At 37.9% G+C, this 16,818-nt stretch overlaps 1 protein-coding gene across 9 annotated transcripts in view; it reads right to left on the reverse strand.

The window, feature by feature from the left end:
* The window catches only part of SENP7 (SUMO specific peptidase 7), a 161,978-nt gene that overhangs the window by 103,714 nt on the left and 41,446 nt on the right, over positions 1 to 16,818 (reverse strand). For all 9 annotated transcript variants that reach the window (XM_043449157.1, XM_043449158.1, XM_043449159.1 and 6 more), the window contains 2 exons: positions 12,871 to 12,923; positions 8,939 to 9,037 (listed from right to left, as the gene is read on the reverse strand). In XM_043449157.1, coding sequence (XP_043305092.1) covers positions 8,939 to 9,037; positions 12,871 to 12,923 — 152 coding nt within the window. The remainder of the gene's footprint in view (positions 1 to 8,938; positions 9,038 to 12,870; positions 12,924 to 16,818) is intronic.

Below are 16,818 nucleotides of genomic sequence, written 5' to 3' on the forward strand. Positions count from 1 at the left end.
GAGTAGGTTGCCATTTCTTCCCAAGGGACTTTTGCAACCCACGGATGGAAACTGCATCCTTGGGTCTCCTGCATTGGTAGGCAGATTCTTATACACACACAGACACACATATACACACACACAATGGAATATTACTCAGCCATAAAAAGTGAAATAATAACATCTGCAGCAACATGGATGCACCCAGTGATTATCACACTAGGTGAAATAAGGCAGAGAGAGGAAGACAAATACTTTGCGATATCACCTATATGTGGAATCTAAAATGTGACACAAATCAACTTATTTATGAAACAGAAACAGACTCAGGTACATAGAAAACACTTATGGTTACTAGAGGGGGAAGGGGATAGAGGAGGGAAAAACTAGGAGTTTTGGATCAGCAGTGCAAACTACTACGTATAAAAGACACTACAAAGCCCTACTGCCTAGCACAGGGAATATACTCATATCCTGTAACGAGCCATAATGGAAGAGAACATCAAAAAGAATGTGTATCCATATGTATAACTGAATCACTTTGCTGTCCACTTGAAACTAACACAACAACGAAAATCAACTACAGTTCAATTTTAAAAAACACTGTCTTCCTCAAAGAGGTATCTATACACCCATGTTCAAAGCAGCACTCACTGTTCACCACAGCTATAAGGGGGAAACAACTCAAGTGTCCCAGCAATAATAATATCAACAACAACAAAATGTGGCATATACACGAGTAAGGAAATATTACTTACCCTTACAAAAAAAAAGGAATTCTGATATATATTACAACATGGATGAACTCTGACTATGAGATAATAAATACTCATATTGGTCTCTGCCCACAGTTCCTGACACAGAACTGCTAAAATCTTTGTAATTTCCTTGGTAATAAGAGAATCTTTTGCTATAATATTGGTTTTTAACCCCAATTCCTGTCACAAGGCTTCTAAAACCCTGGTAATTTCCCAGGTGACAGGAGTGTCTTTTGTACTAATGAAGTGACTCTAGGTGAGCTTCTGGATAGGGGCTAGTCACCAGAAAGACCGAGTCAGTATTATGAGCTTAGAATTCTCATCTCTGCCTCCCACTCCCTGGAGAGGGGAGAGGAGCTGGAAGCAGAGTTAATTATCGGTCATGCCTACGTGAGGAAGTCTCCATTACAATCCCAACAGTATGAGGTCTGAAGAGCTTTCAGGCTGGTGAAGCCCATCCACATACCAGGAAGGCCACAATCCCGCCTCCACAGAGAAGAAACTCCTGCAACTCGGGACCCACTAGTCCTTGCCCTCCGCATCTCCTCGTTTGGCCGCTCATCTGTATTCTTTATCATGTCCTTTAATAAGCTGGTAAATGTACGTAAGTGTTTCCCTGAATTCTGTAAACTGTTCTAGCATAAATTAATCCAACCTGAGGAGGAAGTCATGGGAACCTCAGATTTATATCCAGCAGGTCAGAAGCACAGATGACAACCTGGACTTGTGACTGGCATCTGAAGTGGAGTGGAAGCAGTCTTGGGACTGAGCCCATAACCTGTGGGATCTAAAACTATCTCCAGATAGTGTCAGAATTGAGATAAACTGCAGGACACCCAGCTCATGTCCCAGAGGATGGACTGGTGGGGGAAAACCCACACACATGTGGTGGGAGAAGTGTTGTGAAAATGATAGTAGCCTGAGAATAAAGGAGAAACACAGGAGGAAGAGGGTTTTTCCCAAAGCAATAACATTAGGCTAAGTGAAATAAGCCAGTAAGAAAAAGACAAATACTCTATGATTCTAGTTATACAAAGTATCTAGAGTACATAAAGATAGAAAATAGCTTGTACATAGAAATAGAAAACAGACTACATCGAACTAAAAAAATGTCTGGATGGGAAAGAAAACCATCAACAACATGAAAAAGCAATCTATAGAACTGGAAAAATTATCTGTGAAACACATATCTGATAAGAGGTTAACATCTAAAATAGACAAAGAACTCATACAAATCTACTGCAAAAACAAACATCTAATTTTACAGTGAGCAGAGGATTTGAACAGACATTTTCCCAAAAGAGACATACATATGGCCAACAGGTATGTGTGAAAAGGTGCTTAATATCACTAAACATCAAGGAAATGCAAATCAAAACCACAGCGAGCCATCACCCCACACCTGGTAGAATGGCTCTTATCAAAACAACAAGACATAAAGAGTTGGCAAGGGTAAGCAGAAAAGGAAACTCTTGTGTACTGATGGTAAGAATGTAAATTGGCAGAGACACTATGGAAAACAGTATAGAGGTTCCTCAGAAAATATTATAAAAATCACCATATGATCTAGCAATTCCACTTTGACTTCCGAGTATTTATTTTTAGGAAGCAAATCACTAACTGAAAAAAAATTATCGACAACCCTTGTTCACTGCACAATTATTTACAACAGCCAAGAGGTGTAAACAATCAAAGTGTCCATCAATGGATGAATGGATAAACAAAACATGTTATATACATAAACACACACACACACATGGAATATTATTCAACCATAAAAAAGAAGGAAATCTTGCCATTTGCAATAGCATGGGTGCACTTTCAGGGCATTATATTAAGTGAAATAAGTCAGACAGAGAAAAAATAAATACCATATGATCTCACTTAGATGCAGAATTTTTTTTTAACTCGTCAGTACAGAGAACAGATTTGTGGTTGCCAGAGGCAGAGGTTGACAGTTGGGGAAAATGGGTGAAGATGGACAAAAGGTACAAATTTCCCGTTATAAGTAAGTCCTGGGGGATGTAATGTACAGCACGTTGACTTAGTGAACAAAACTGTACTGTATATTTGAAAGTTGCTAAGACAGTAATGAGATGGTTGATGGCATCACCAACTCAATGGACATGAGTTTGAGTAAGCTCTGGGAGTTGGTGATGGACAGGGAAGCCTGGCGTGCTGTAGTCCATGGGGGTAGCAAAGAGTTGGACAAGACTGAGCGACTGGACTGAACTGAACTGAAGACAGCAGATCTTAAAAGTATCATCATGGAGGAAAAAAATTGTAACTATTAATATGTATGGTGATGAATGTTAACTAAATTTACTGCGGCAATAATTTTGCAATTTAAATATGTATCAATCATTATGGCTTTCAGCCAGTGAAGCTGGGGAGATATCCAGCCAGGAAAAGAATGTCAGATCTCATTGTCCTAGGGTTTTTTTTTTCCGGCTGTGCTGGGTCTTCGTTACTGCATGCAGGCTTTCTCTACTTGCAGAGAGTGGGGGCCACTCTCTAGTTGCAGCACATGGGCTTTTCATTGCGGTGGCTTCTCTTGTGGAGCATGGGCTTTAGGTGAGTGGGCTTCAGTAGCTGCTGCATGTGAGCTCAGTAATTGTGGCACATGGGCTTAGCTGCCCTGAGCCTTGCGGGAATCTTCCTGGACCAGGGATCAAACTGGTGTTCCCTGCATTGCAAGGCAGATTTTTTAACCACAGGACCATCAGGAAAGCCCCTTCCTAGATTTTTGACACTCTCCTGAAGTCCTTGGATAGAACGGCTTGATCCCAAAAATAAATAAATCAGAAGTTTGGTACATACATACAATGGAGTATTACTCAGCTATAAAAAGGAACAAAATTTGAGTCAGTTGAACGGAGATGAATGAACCTAGAGCCTGTTATACAGAATGAAATAAGTCAGAAAAACAAGTACATATATTAATGTATGTAAGGAATCGAGAAAAATGGTCCTGATGAACCTACCTGCAAGGCAGGAACAGAGATGCAGACAAAGAGAACGGACTTCCAGACATGAACTGAGAGAGTAGCACTGAAACACATACATTACCATATAGAAAGCAGAAAGCTGGGGGGAAGAATCTGCATAACACAGCGAGCTCAACCCAGTACTCTATCACAGCCAAGAGGGGCAGGATGGGCTTAGGGGTGGGAGGGAGGTTCCAGAGGGAAGGGACATGTATACTTATGGCTGATCCATGATGCTGTACGGCAGAAACCAACACAACGTTGTAAAGCAATTGTCCTCCAACTAAAAATAAACTAAGAAAAAACAAATGCAGCTAAATTCAGCAGCTGTGAAAGCCACACAGCAAACTTTTCTTCAAGATTTTTTCTTAAAGTATGGATATGAAAAAATAAAATAAATTTTTTAAAAATTAAAATTGAAAAATATTTTTAAATACATAAATATATATTATGTTATATGTGTGGATACTTGATCAGTCACATCTGACTTTTTGTGACTCTATGACTGTAGCCTGCCAGACTCCTCTGTCCATGGGATTCTCTAGGTAAGAATATTGGGATGGGTTGCTGTTTCCTTCCCCAATTATGTTATATACCTAAAACTAACATGATGTTACATAGCAATTATATCTCAATATCAAAAAATATATCACATTTGGCTCACCAAATGTACCACATTAGTGCAAGATGTTAATGATAAGCAAACTGTGTGTGAGGGTAGGGGAGAGTAGTATAAGCACACAAGTACTGTTTGTACTATCCCTTCAATTTTTTGGTAAAGCTAAGACTACTCTAAAAAATAAACTCTGCTAATTTAAAAAAATAAGTAAACTGACAGTTCCAAGTGCTGATACCAGAAGCTGCCACACATCACTGGTGGAAACGTCAAATGGTACTCTGGCAATCAGTTTGGCAGTTAGGTATATACTTACCACATGACTCAGGAATCCCACTTTAAGGTATTTATCCTAGAGAGATTAAAACTTTTGCTCACAAAAAAACCTGTATTCTTAATTGCCAAAAACTGGAAACAATCCTTCTGTCCTTCAATGGTTCATTTGGGAATGGATACACAAACTATTGATATAGTTTGCTATTCATCAACAGCAAGGATGAATCTCACTGGCACTAAACTGAGTGGAAAAAAAACAGTCTCGAAACATTAAAACATTACATGCTCCATGATTACAATCATGTGACACTCTGGGAAATGCAGAGGTACAAGGAGAGAAAACAGCAATGTTAGCATAGATTATGGATGAGGATAAGAAGACTCTACAAAGAGGACAGCACCAGGGAATTTTTTGGGAGTGATGGAACCATACAGTATCTTCACTGCGATGACAGTCCTATGAGTCTATAAAGATCCTGTGACTCACAGCACTTCACATCAAGAAAAAACTGATAAATAAATACAAATACACACACACCTTTATTACACTGGTGGTTGCAAAAATGTGTACATTTGTCACAATTCAGAGATCACTTAAAATGGATTAATTATATATAAATTCACTGTCAAATATATTTGAGAATAAATATAAAATACATATTTAAAGGGGCAAAATATTTGGACACCTCACAAAAAAGACGATACACAACAGCTAATCATCATATGAAAATATTCTCACCACTACGTATAAAATAGATAGTTAAGGAGAAACAACTGTAGACCACAGAGAATTTTCCTCAGTGCTCTGTGGTGACCGAAATGGGGAGGAAATCCAAAAAAGAGGAGATATATGTATAAACATGGCCTTCCCTGTTGACACAGTGGTAAAGAATCTGCCTCCCAATGCAGGAGATTTGAGTTCAATCCCTGGGTCAGGAAGATCCCCTGGAGAAAGAAATGGCCACCCACTCCAGTATTCTTTGCCTGGGAAATCCCATGGACAGAGGAGCCTGGCGGGCTATTATATATAGTTCATGGAGTTGCAGAAGAGTAGGACGTGACTTAGCGCCTGCTCAAGTCACACACACACAAAAAAAATGACTTAGCAACAAAACAACAAATGTACACCCAGAGCTGATTCACTTTTCTGTGCAGAAGAAACTAACACAATATTGAAAAGAAAGTACACTCTAATAAAAAAAAAAATATGAAAATATTTTAACACCGTTGGTCATCAGGGCAAAGCAAATTAAAAGTCCCAAAGTTCACCAACAGAAGAATTAGATAAATGAATTGTGTTATACTCATATAATAGAATGTTGCTCAACAATAAAAAGGAACAAACTACTAACAGGCACAAAACAGAAATGAGCTTCAACAACATTTTACTAAGCAAAAGAAGGCAACACAAAAGAGTATACACTGCAAAAACAGGCAAAACTATCTTACAAATAATGAAATTAAAAAATTGGTTGTCCAGAACAGGGTGGGAATAGAGACAACAGGCAAAGGAAAGACACAAGCGTAAGGGCAAAGAGAACTTTCAAGGCTCAGGACAATGCTCTATTTCACTGAGATACTGGTTGCATATGTTACATTAGTCAAAGCTCATCCAATCATATACCTAAGATCTGTTTTATATATCTCAGTAAAAAACACAAATAAACAAGTTAAAATTCTGCTAAAGATTATGGAAACTGGCATTTGCCCCTTTTTCTTTCATTGAAAGCTATGGTGGTGTGTGGGAGAAACCATGAAGCAAGATTTTGGTACCACCTCGAAGTCTACAGCTATGAAGTACGTTTAACGAATACTGTTACATCTAAAGTAACAAGGGACCAAGGTCAGGCTGACACATTTGCCACTTCAAATCTCAACTAGGACGTAGATTTCCCAGAAGTTAAGTATCACTATCCTAAAGAAGACATCCAACTGGTATAGGAAACGAGTGATAGGGAAAGAAAATGTGTCTCCGAGGAGGCTGAGGAGGCCCTGTTTCCCTTAGTGGGTGAGAGAGAACAAGAGAAAACAAGTTGTTACTTTCCAGGAAAAGAAGCCTGCTGAAACAAAGAACGGTTAAGGAAAGAGCAGAGAGCAGATTATATACCCTAGAGACCTAACACCTGAAGAGCTCTCTGGTGATCCATGTCTGCCTCTTGAAGGCCAAAAAACTAAAGAAAGACTATATGACCCAAGGGTAGTTGAAGAAACACACTGAGTAAGACACACCTTAAGAAAACAAATTCAAATCACATCCGTTTACTTCTAAGAGACTGTGTGTATTTAAAGTGATATATTCTTACTCCATTCAGTACTCCAAAGCATAAAATAAAATATGCAAATATAGAGATAAAATTTTCCTAAAATAATGTATTTTTTTCTTCTGTTGGCAACAATTTCACTACATGATAACATTCAGTACTAACTAGTAAGTTTGTAGAAATATGAGATCTCTCATTGGTGGCAATATATATTGGTGCAAATTTTCTGAGATAATTTTTCAGTATTTATAAAAATTTAATATACAAAGTTTCTTACATCTAGTAATCCCATTCAAAAATGGTTCCCTGCTTATGAAAAATGAAGGCTGCTGCAATACTATTTCTATGAGTAAAAGTTTAGAAACAACCAAACTGTCTAATATCAGCACACTAAAATTATTGGATATAGTTTATTTGGGGAGTATTGTAAAGCCAATAAAAAATAAGTAAAAGAGGTACATCTAAATGTGTTAAAATAGAAAAAGAAATTAAAATATTACTAACTGAAAATGGCAAAACACAGAACAAGATGTATTTCATGATCTCTCTTCAGCAACGATCAAAAAATGTACAGTCATATGTGGGCAGCGTGCTTTTTTTCTTCTTGAAAGGAAAGAAAAAACAAAACTGTCAATGGTGACTGCATTCAGGAAATAGTCCCATTTATTATCTTCCTTTTCTATACCCTGCATAAAAAACAAATGTATTATTTAATAACTAAATTTTTTAATAACATTAGAGAATTCCTTTGTGGTCCAGTGGCTAGAAAACTGTGCCTTCAATGGGTTCAATCCCTGGTCAGGAAACCAAGATCCCAGAAGCCATGAAGCACAGTCAAAATAAACAAATAAATAATGTTAAAGCAACCAATACTAACAGCAAATCTTTCCTCTGAGAACAAGTTTTAAAAAATGGTTAATTTTTCTTGTCTGTAACATAAAAATACCTATATTCAAGGTGACTTAAAGTCTGTTATCCTAAAACACTACCATTGTGAGCTGAACTGCCCCCCTCAAAATTCGTATGTTGATGTGTATACATGTGAAGATAGGGCCTTTACACAGGGAGTTTATGCTTAAATGGGGTCAAAAGGGTGGGAACAGAATTCACAAGACTAGTGTCCTCACAAGAAGAGGAAGAAACCCCAGGGGTGTGTGTGCACAGAATAGAGGCCACATGAGAACACAGCGAGAAGGCGGCCATCTGTAAGCCAAGGACAGAGGCCTCAGACAAAACAACCCTGCCCGCACCTTCATCTTGGACTTCCAGCCTCCAGATCTGTGAGAAAATAACTTCCTGTTGTTTAAGCCACCAACCTGCAGTATTTCATTATGTTAGAAATGCAGACCTATAAAACTAGTAGACCAATATGTATATCCTCAAAAAGAGAAATGGAAAATCTGAGAAAAAATTCCATTTTTAAAACACTGACATGAGTAGTGCCGGTCAAGAAAAGAAAAAAGAACATATAAAGTGCTATCTTAAGCCTTACTTATGAGAACTCTATAGTGATACTTAAAAGTGATAAAATTGGTGCAGATTTATAATCAGGCTGTCTTTTAAAATAATTGTGTCACTCTTTACAATATACCCTCTTAAATTTACAAAACAAAAAAAGCAAGGGATTCTAATAAGCTTAGCGTTAGCGTTAGTTGCTCAGTCATGTCTGACTCTCTGCAACCCCATGGACTGCACCCTACAAGCTCCTCTGTGCATGGGATTCTCCAGGCAAGAATACTGGAGTAGGTTGCCATTTCTTTATCCTCTAATAAGCTTAACATTATCATAAATTTAAAATACAATATATAATAATGAGATTTAAATTCCATGAAGAAAACAACCACGCACATTACAATATTCTTAGATTTAAACTGAAAAATGACCCTAACCTCAAAGCATGATTTCAGCATATGCCAGAAATTAATTTAAAAACCTGAAATTATGTAATACAAGAAAATTTTTAAAAAGAACATATATGAAAATAAAGATTCAGCTTTATTAAAATATTTTAAAACATACTAAGTTACATTACATACTTATAAGAAGATAGTTTTTATTTACCCCCTGCAAAGAAACATCCCAGTGTTCTGAGCGTCTGAGTTTGGACAGTGGTGACTGAACATGAACATCCTCTGGTTTTGCACTTAATATCTTTGTTATCTGAAACCAAAATGAGAAAATAATTAGTTTAATTGAAATATAAGTAAGAGCTGAATGAGCTAACAGAACCACTACATTACCTGCATTAATATTTTGCTATTACTTTTAAAGAGTTTTAAGTTCAGTGCTTAATCTATAGGTAGTTAAATATGATTTTATAAAAAGCCTCTTTCACTCAGTATAAAAGTGGATAAATGAGGTATCACAGTGACTACTTAACTGTTGTTACTTGCAGTTTCCTCCTCTGCTAATCTCTCAAACACTACCCCCAGAGTTCTCCAACACACAAATCTAACTATGGCTACAATCTTAAACTACAACAATGGTGCCCATTACTTACAGATGTAACTCTTAACAATCTGGGCTCTTTGACGTCACTCACACATCACAAACTCTACACCTTAACCACACTGAGTTTACTCAACCTTCTTCAAGCATACATCTCTAGACCCCTGTATGTACTGCTCCTTTAACCTAGAATGCTCTTCCCTCTATTTCTCCCCTATTAAATACTTCAGATTCTGCAAAAAGTTATTCTTATCCGCACAATCGCCACTCCCACGCCAGTGCTTTCCTTTCTCTGGGTATTAGTACTCGGTAGTTTGGATTACACATATCATGCTATATTATAATTACTTATCTACATGTTTGTCTTCTTTACCAGAGTGTGAAGGGTCTAAAAGAGGGTACTCTGACTTAGTCACTTATATTCCAAAGTGAATGGCTTACAATACACTGAATAAACAAATGAATGGATGGATTGTAGCCACAAACTTGAAATCATCTCTTTAGAACTTAAATAACTTAACTTTCACAATATAAATGATGGTTAAGCATCAAGTTCAGCTTATTATATAACATAAAAAAAGCACTGGGCTTCCAATATAATAAGCATCGGGCTTCCCAGGTGGTGTTAGTGGTAAAGAACCCGCCTGCCAGTGCAGGAGACATAAGAGACGTGGGTTCAATCCCTGGATCCAGAAGATCCCTTAGAGGAGGGCATGGCAACCCACTCCAGTATTCCTGCCCGGAAAATCCCATAGACAGAGGAGCCTGGTGGGCTACAATCCCAGACATGACTGAAGTAATTCAGCCTGCATAATAAATACTGTATCAACTACAATCATAAAATGGCTTCAATAAAAGTAAAGCAGAAGGGCTTCCCTGGTGGCCCAGGGATTAAGAATCTGCCTTGGAATGCAGGGGACACCACTTCGATCCCTGCTCTGGGAAGACCCCACGTGCCATGGGGAAACTAAGCCCACATGCCAGAACCACTGAGCCCTAGCTCTGGAGCCTGCAAGCCCCAACTGCTGAAGCCCACGCATCCTAGAACCTACGCTCCTCAACAAGAGAAGCCGCACAACGAGAAGCCTGCACACCGCAGCTACAGACTCGCCCTCGCTCAGCGAATCCGGACAAAGCCTGAATGCAGCAACAAAGACTCAGCGAAGCCAAAAATAAACAGATGAAATTATTTTTTAAAATCTACACATGGTAAATGCTGAAGAGGGTGTGAAGAGGTTCCTACACTGCTGGTGGGAATGCAAATTGATTTGGCCACTAGAAAGAACAGTATGGAGGTTCCTTAAAAAACTAAGAGTAAAAAAAAAAAACTAAGAGTAGAACTACCATATGACCCAGCAATCCCACTCCTGGGCATGTCACTGAAGAAAACCATACTCTGAAAAGATCCATGCACCCCAATGTTCCCTGCATCACCATTTACAAAAGCTAGTACGTGGAAGCAACCTAAACGTCCACCAACAGAGGAATCGTAAAGAGGATGTGGTCATACATACAATGGAATGTTACTCAGCCATAAAAAGGAGTGAGATAATAGCATTTGCAACAACGTGGATGGACCTAGCGATTGTTATACTGAGTAAAGTAAGTCAGACAGAGAAACAGACAGATATTATATGTCATTGCTTATTTGTGGAATCTAAAAAATGGTACAAATGAACTTATTTACAAAACAGGAATAGAGTCAAAGACATGGTAGACAACCTTACCAGAGGAGAAAGGGGTAGGCAGGAAGGATAAACTGTGAGACTGAATGGACATATACACACCGTTGTTGTTGTTTGGTTGCTAAGTCGTGTCCAGCGCTTTGAGACCCCATGGACTGGAACCCGCCAGGCTCCTCTGCCCATGGGTTTCCCAGGCAAGACTACTGGAGTGCGTTGCCATTTCCTTCTCCACATATACACACTACTACACATAAAATCGATAAGTAGTAAGGACCTACTGTACAGCACAGGAAACTCTACCCAACACTCTGTAATGACCCATCCGGGAAAAGAGTGTTGAAGAGCGGGTGTATGGACACGTATAATTGATTCACTTTGCTGAACATCTAAAACTAACAAAACACTGTAAATCAACTATACTCCAATAAAGATTTTCTAATTAAATAAACAAATAAAACTGGGTATAGTAGCAAGGTAATGGGCTTCCCAGGTGGCACAGCGGTAAAGAATCTGCCCGCAAAGGCAGGAGACGTAAGAGACGTGGGCTCAATCCCTGAGTCAAGAAGATACCTTGGAGTAGCGAACGGCAAACTGCTCCAGTATCCTTGCCTGGAAAACTCCACGGACAGAGGAGCCTGATGGGCTACAATCTATGGGATTGCAAGGGGTCGGACACACATACACACACAGAAGCAATGTAAAATCTCTTTTTTAACTCCCTTATTTATCTCACTTAAGCTAAATCCAGATTTTTTTCTTTTGTTTTTTGCTGCCTGGCATGGCTTGCAGGATCTCAGTTTCCAACCAGGAATCGAACCCGGGGCCCACAGCAGTGAAATCACAGAGTCCCAACCACTGGACCACCAGGGAATTCACTAAATCCAGAACATTAAATGAAGAAACCACACCCCACAAATCTGAAGTAAGCAAAGGTAGAATAAGAGTACCCCAAAGCTACACTCTCTGTGTGGTCTTGCAAGGTACTCTTTTAATTTCACAGCCCTCCTTTATGATATCTTCTTCTCACTCTTTTTTCCCAAAAACTGTGCCAAATTAAAGTTCTTTGTGTATAATTAGAATGCTTCAGAGAAAAGTCTCTAATAAATTATCATAATACAAATCAAGGTACTATGGCATTTAAATCATAAAATTATATAGGAAAAAAGATTATCTTTCTAAAAACAGATTAAATCTTTGCCAACACCTCTTAGGTAGATAGAAACCTCATTTTCCTTGTTTTCCTACTCCTGGCTTATATAAAAGAAATAAATGGAAAAAAATATGTTTAAAAAGATATATACTGAAAGTAACTTTCAGCGCATAACTTGAATACAACACTTCAACATCTACAGTATCATAAATGAATGTACATGAGGTACTCTAATATATTCGATCATCAAAGAAATGAGTCTGTTTTATATAAATTTAAAATAAGATTTGAGAAGTATACTGGTAAATTGTACAATGATTTAAACAAGGCTGGTCCCAGAAAGGATTTCCTATTTTCTAGTTAACCCTTGATTAATTAGGATATACCACTGGTGGCTCAGATGGTTAAAAAAAAAAGACCTAAATTCAATCCCTGAGTCAGGAAGATGCCCTGGAGAAGGAAATGGCTACCCACTCCAGTTACTGTTGCCTGGAGAATTCCTTGGAGAGAGGAGCCTGGCAGCCTACAGTCCATGGGTCGCAAAGAGTCGGACATGACTGAGTGACTAACACATTCCTCAAAAAACATTGGTTAGTTATAGATTTACAGTATTTTCTTTAAAATTTTATTGAAAAGACAAATACCAAAATACTTTCAATATTATTAACTCTAAAGATAATCAAAAAGTTAAGAGCAAAACTAATACATACCTTATGTAATTCTGAAGGCGAAGGTTTTTTCCTTTTCCCTTCTGTGACAATTTCTACAAAGACATGATAAAAATTAGAATTTAAGAAATGCTAAATGGAACAGAATTAATCCTTTCATAGCTATCTTCTGTCTTAAAGTAACTTTTCTTGTTAGATTTACAGTTTATAATGATACACTTCACAGAACCTGAAGGACTTATATAAAGGTCAAAAATAGAAGAGTAACAGATTCTCATAAAATTTCTTGATTAAACAATATATGTATGATGACAACTGAAAAAAATGATAGGTAGCTGACTCTAAGAACTAAGTAGGAAATTCCCTGGCAAAAATCCTAGTATCTGAGGGTTCTTTGATATATTTGGTTGAGCCGTACGACCAGATAAATTCTTATAATGGGGGACAAGGGGGCTATGGGAGAGGAGAGCAGAGGGTAAGGGCTACGATCTAAGCATCTATGCAACAAAGAACAGCTTAGCTCTTTTGTCACCATTTTTCAGACTTCCTAACGGATGTTCTTTGTTTCATTTTTCTTTTTTTTTAATTTTAAATTTACTTTTCTAACCGAAGGATAACTGCGTGACAAAATTTTGCTGGTTTCTGCCGAACATCAGCATGAGCGACCCTCTCCTTCAGTCAGCAGACACTCCCTGGACGCGCATCGCGTGCCTGGCACTGCGCCGGCCAGAGGGTATGGCGTAGTGAGCAAAGTGAACAGTGTGAGTCCTCCTGGAGCTTACAGTTCACTGGGGTTTCTCACCAATTTCACAGTAAAAATCAATCACAGAGACCCACACACATGTGGTCACTTATTTAAGACAAACACACGCCCGCGATTCAGTGAGGAAGGGATGATCTCTTCCATGAGTAATGCTGAAGCAACTTTATAACCACATGATGTAAACAAATAAATAATAAACACCACATTATACACAAAAATTATTTATAAATGGATCACAGATTTAAATGTCAAAGACAAAGCTTCTAGAATAAAAATGAAGGTAATATCTTCATGATCTTGGGGTTGGTAAGGATTTTTCAAATAAGATTCAAGTAGTACTAACCATAAAGGAAAAGATTAATAAACTAAACTTCATTAAAAACTTCTGTTCACCAAACCTCATCACTGAATGAGAAGGCAAACTGAAGACTGGAGAAGATGATTTATAACGCAGTTATCTATGTACAGCATGATGACTATAGTTAATACTGTTTAATACATGTATCTGTCAAAGGACTCATAACCAGAACACATAAAGAACTCCTATAAAGCAAAGGCAAGACAACTCAATGTTCACCACAGGCAAAACCTTTGAATAGGTACTTCATAAAAATTTTTAAAAAGTCCAAATGGCCAATAAATATATGAAGTATCTACTCATTATTAAAGTACCTCAATTTCATTATTACTAGGGAAGTGCAAGCTAAAATAGCAATAGAACATCATTTACCCTTAGGGTAAAATTAAAAAGACAAACAATATCAAGTTGTGTTTTGTTTTTTTGTTTGTTTGTTTTTTTACAATACCAAGTATTGGTAATTGGTCATATTCTATATGACTAGCAGCATATACTGCTTGTGGGAGGGTAAATGAATACATCTACTTTGTCAGTCAGTATCTTCTAAAGTTAGACACCAGCTTACTTAATGTCTAACAATAACATTTATAGATATTTAACCAAAAGAAATGAGTGCCTATGCCTCTAAAAGGCATAAAAATGCTATCCTATAAAAAAAGGCATGTATAAAAATGCTATCTTTGTTCTTAATGACCAAACCTAAAAACAATCCAAATATCCATCACAGAAGCAAGAATAGACCTTTTTATACAATAGAAAACTACATGAATACAATTTTTTATACAATAGAAAACTACATAGTAATAAAAAGAATGAATAACTGCTATGCACAATATGAATACATCTCACAGACATTATGTTCAAAGAAAATCAGATGCAGAAAAAATGTACAATTCTATTTATCTGGAATTCAAGAATGGGTAAAACAAATCTATGATAATATTAGTTAGGATGGTGCCAGTACCCAAACAGGAAAGACTACTAACTCACTGAGACAGGATACAAGTTAGTCTTCTGAGAGGCCCAAAATGTTCCAATCTTGAACTAGATGATAGTTAAACAGGTGTATGTATACAAGTATAAAAAGTCATCAAACATCAAAGACATGGTACTGTGTCACACATATGTTGTTCTTTGCTCACTGAGTTGTGTCCGACTCTTTGTGACCTTGTAGACTGCAGCAAGCCAGGCTCCTGTCACGAGTATTTCCCAGAGTTTGCTCAACTTTATGTCCGTTGTGTCAGTGATGCTATCGAACCATCTAACCTTCTGCTACCCCCTTCTCTTTTTGCCTTCAATCTTTCCCAGCACTAGGGTCTTTTCCTGTAAGTGGGTTCTTTGCATCAGGTGGACAAAGTATTGGAGCTTCAGCTTTGACAAGAGTCCTTCCAATGACTATTCAGGGTTGATTTTCTTAAGGACTGACTGGTTTGATCTCCTTGCTATCCAAGGGACTCTCAAGAGTCTTCTCCAGCACCACAGTTCAAAAGCATCAATTCTTCAGGACTCAGTCTTCTTAAATGGTCCAACTCTCACAACCATACATGACTACTGGAAAAACTATAGCTTTAACTAATCGGAACTTTATCAGCAAAGTGATGTCTCTGCTTCTTAATACACAGTCTAGGTCTGTCAAAGCTTTCCTTCCACAGAGCAAGTGTATTTTAATTTCATGACTGCAGTCACTGACATCAGTGATTCTGGAGCCCAAGAAAAGAAAATCTGTCATTGCTTCCACTTTTCCCCCTTCTATTTGCCATGAAGTGATGGGACTGGATGCCATGATCTTAATTTTTTAATGTTGAGTTTTAAGTTAGCTTTTTCACTCTCCTCTTTCACTTTCACCAAAAGGCTCTTTACTTCCTCTTCACTTTCTGCCATTAGAGTGGTATCATCTGCATATCTGACATTGTTGATATTTCTCCTGGCAATCTTGATTCCAGCTTGTGATTTATCCAGCCCAGAATTTCACATGATGTACTCTCCATATAAGTTAAACAAACAAAGTATGGATATACAGCCTTGTCTTACTCCTTTCCCAATTTTGAACCAATCCACTGTTTCATGTCCAGTTCTGTTGCTTCTTGACCCACTTACAGGTTTCTCAGGAGGCAGGTAAGGTTGTCTGGTATTCCCATTTCTTTAACAATTTTCCACAGTTTGTTGTGATCCACACAATCAAAGGCTTTAACGTAGTCAGTGAAGCAGAAATAGATGTTTTTTCTGGACTTCCCTTCTTTTCTCCATGATCCAGTGAATTTGATCTCTGTTTCCTCTGACTCTTCAAAACCTAGCTGGCTTATCTGGAAGTTCTCAGTTCACATACTACTGAGGCCTAGCTTGAACAATTGAGGATAACCTTGCCAGCATGTGAAATGAGAGCAACTATACCGCAATTTGAACATTTTCTGGCATCACCCTTCTTTGGAATTGGAATGAAAACTGACCTTTTCCAGTCCTGTGGTCACTGCTGAGTTTTCCAAATTTCTTGATATATATTGAGTACAGTACTTTAATAGCATCATCTTTTAGGATTTTAAATAGCTCAGCTGGAATTCCATCATATCCACTCACTTTGTTCGTAGTAATGCTTCCTAAGACCCACTTGACCTCACATTCCAGGATGTCTGGCTCTCAGTGAGTGACCATACCATCGCGATTACCTGGGTCATTAAGACATCTTCCGCATAGTTCTGTATATTCTTGCCACCTCTTAAGATCTTCTACTTCTGTTAGGTCTTACCATTTCTGTCCTTTATCACACCCATCCTTGCAAGAAATGTTGTCTTGGTATCTTCAACTTTCTTGAAGAGATCTCCAATAGTCCCCATTTTACTGTTTTCCTCTGTATCTCTGCATTGGTCATTTA

This window comes from Cervus canadensis, chromosome 27 (genome assembly GCF_019320065.1).
Source record: "Cervus canadensis isolate Bull #8, Minnesota chromosome 27, ASM1932006v1, whole genome shotgun sequence".
Lineage (NCBI taxonomy): Eukaryota > Metazoa > Chordata > Mammalia > Artiodactyla > Cervidae > Cervus > Cervus canadensis.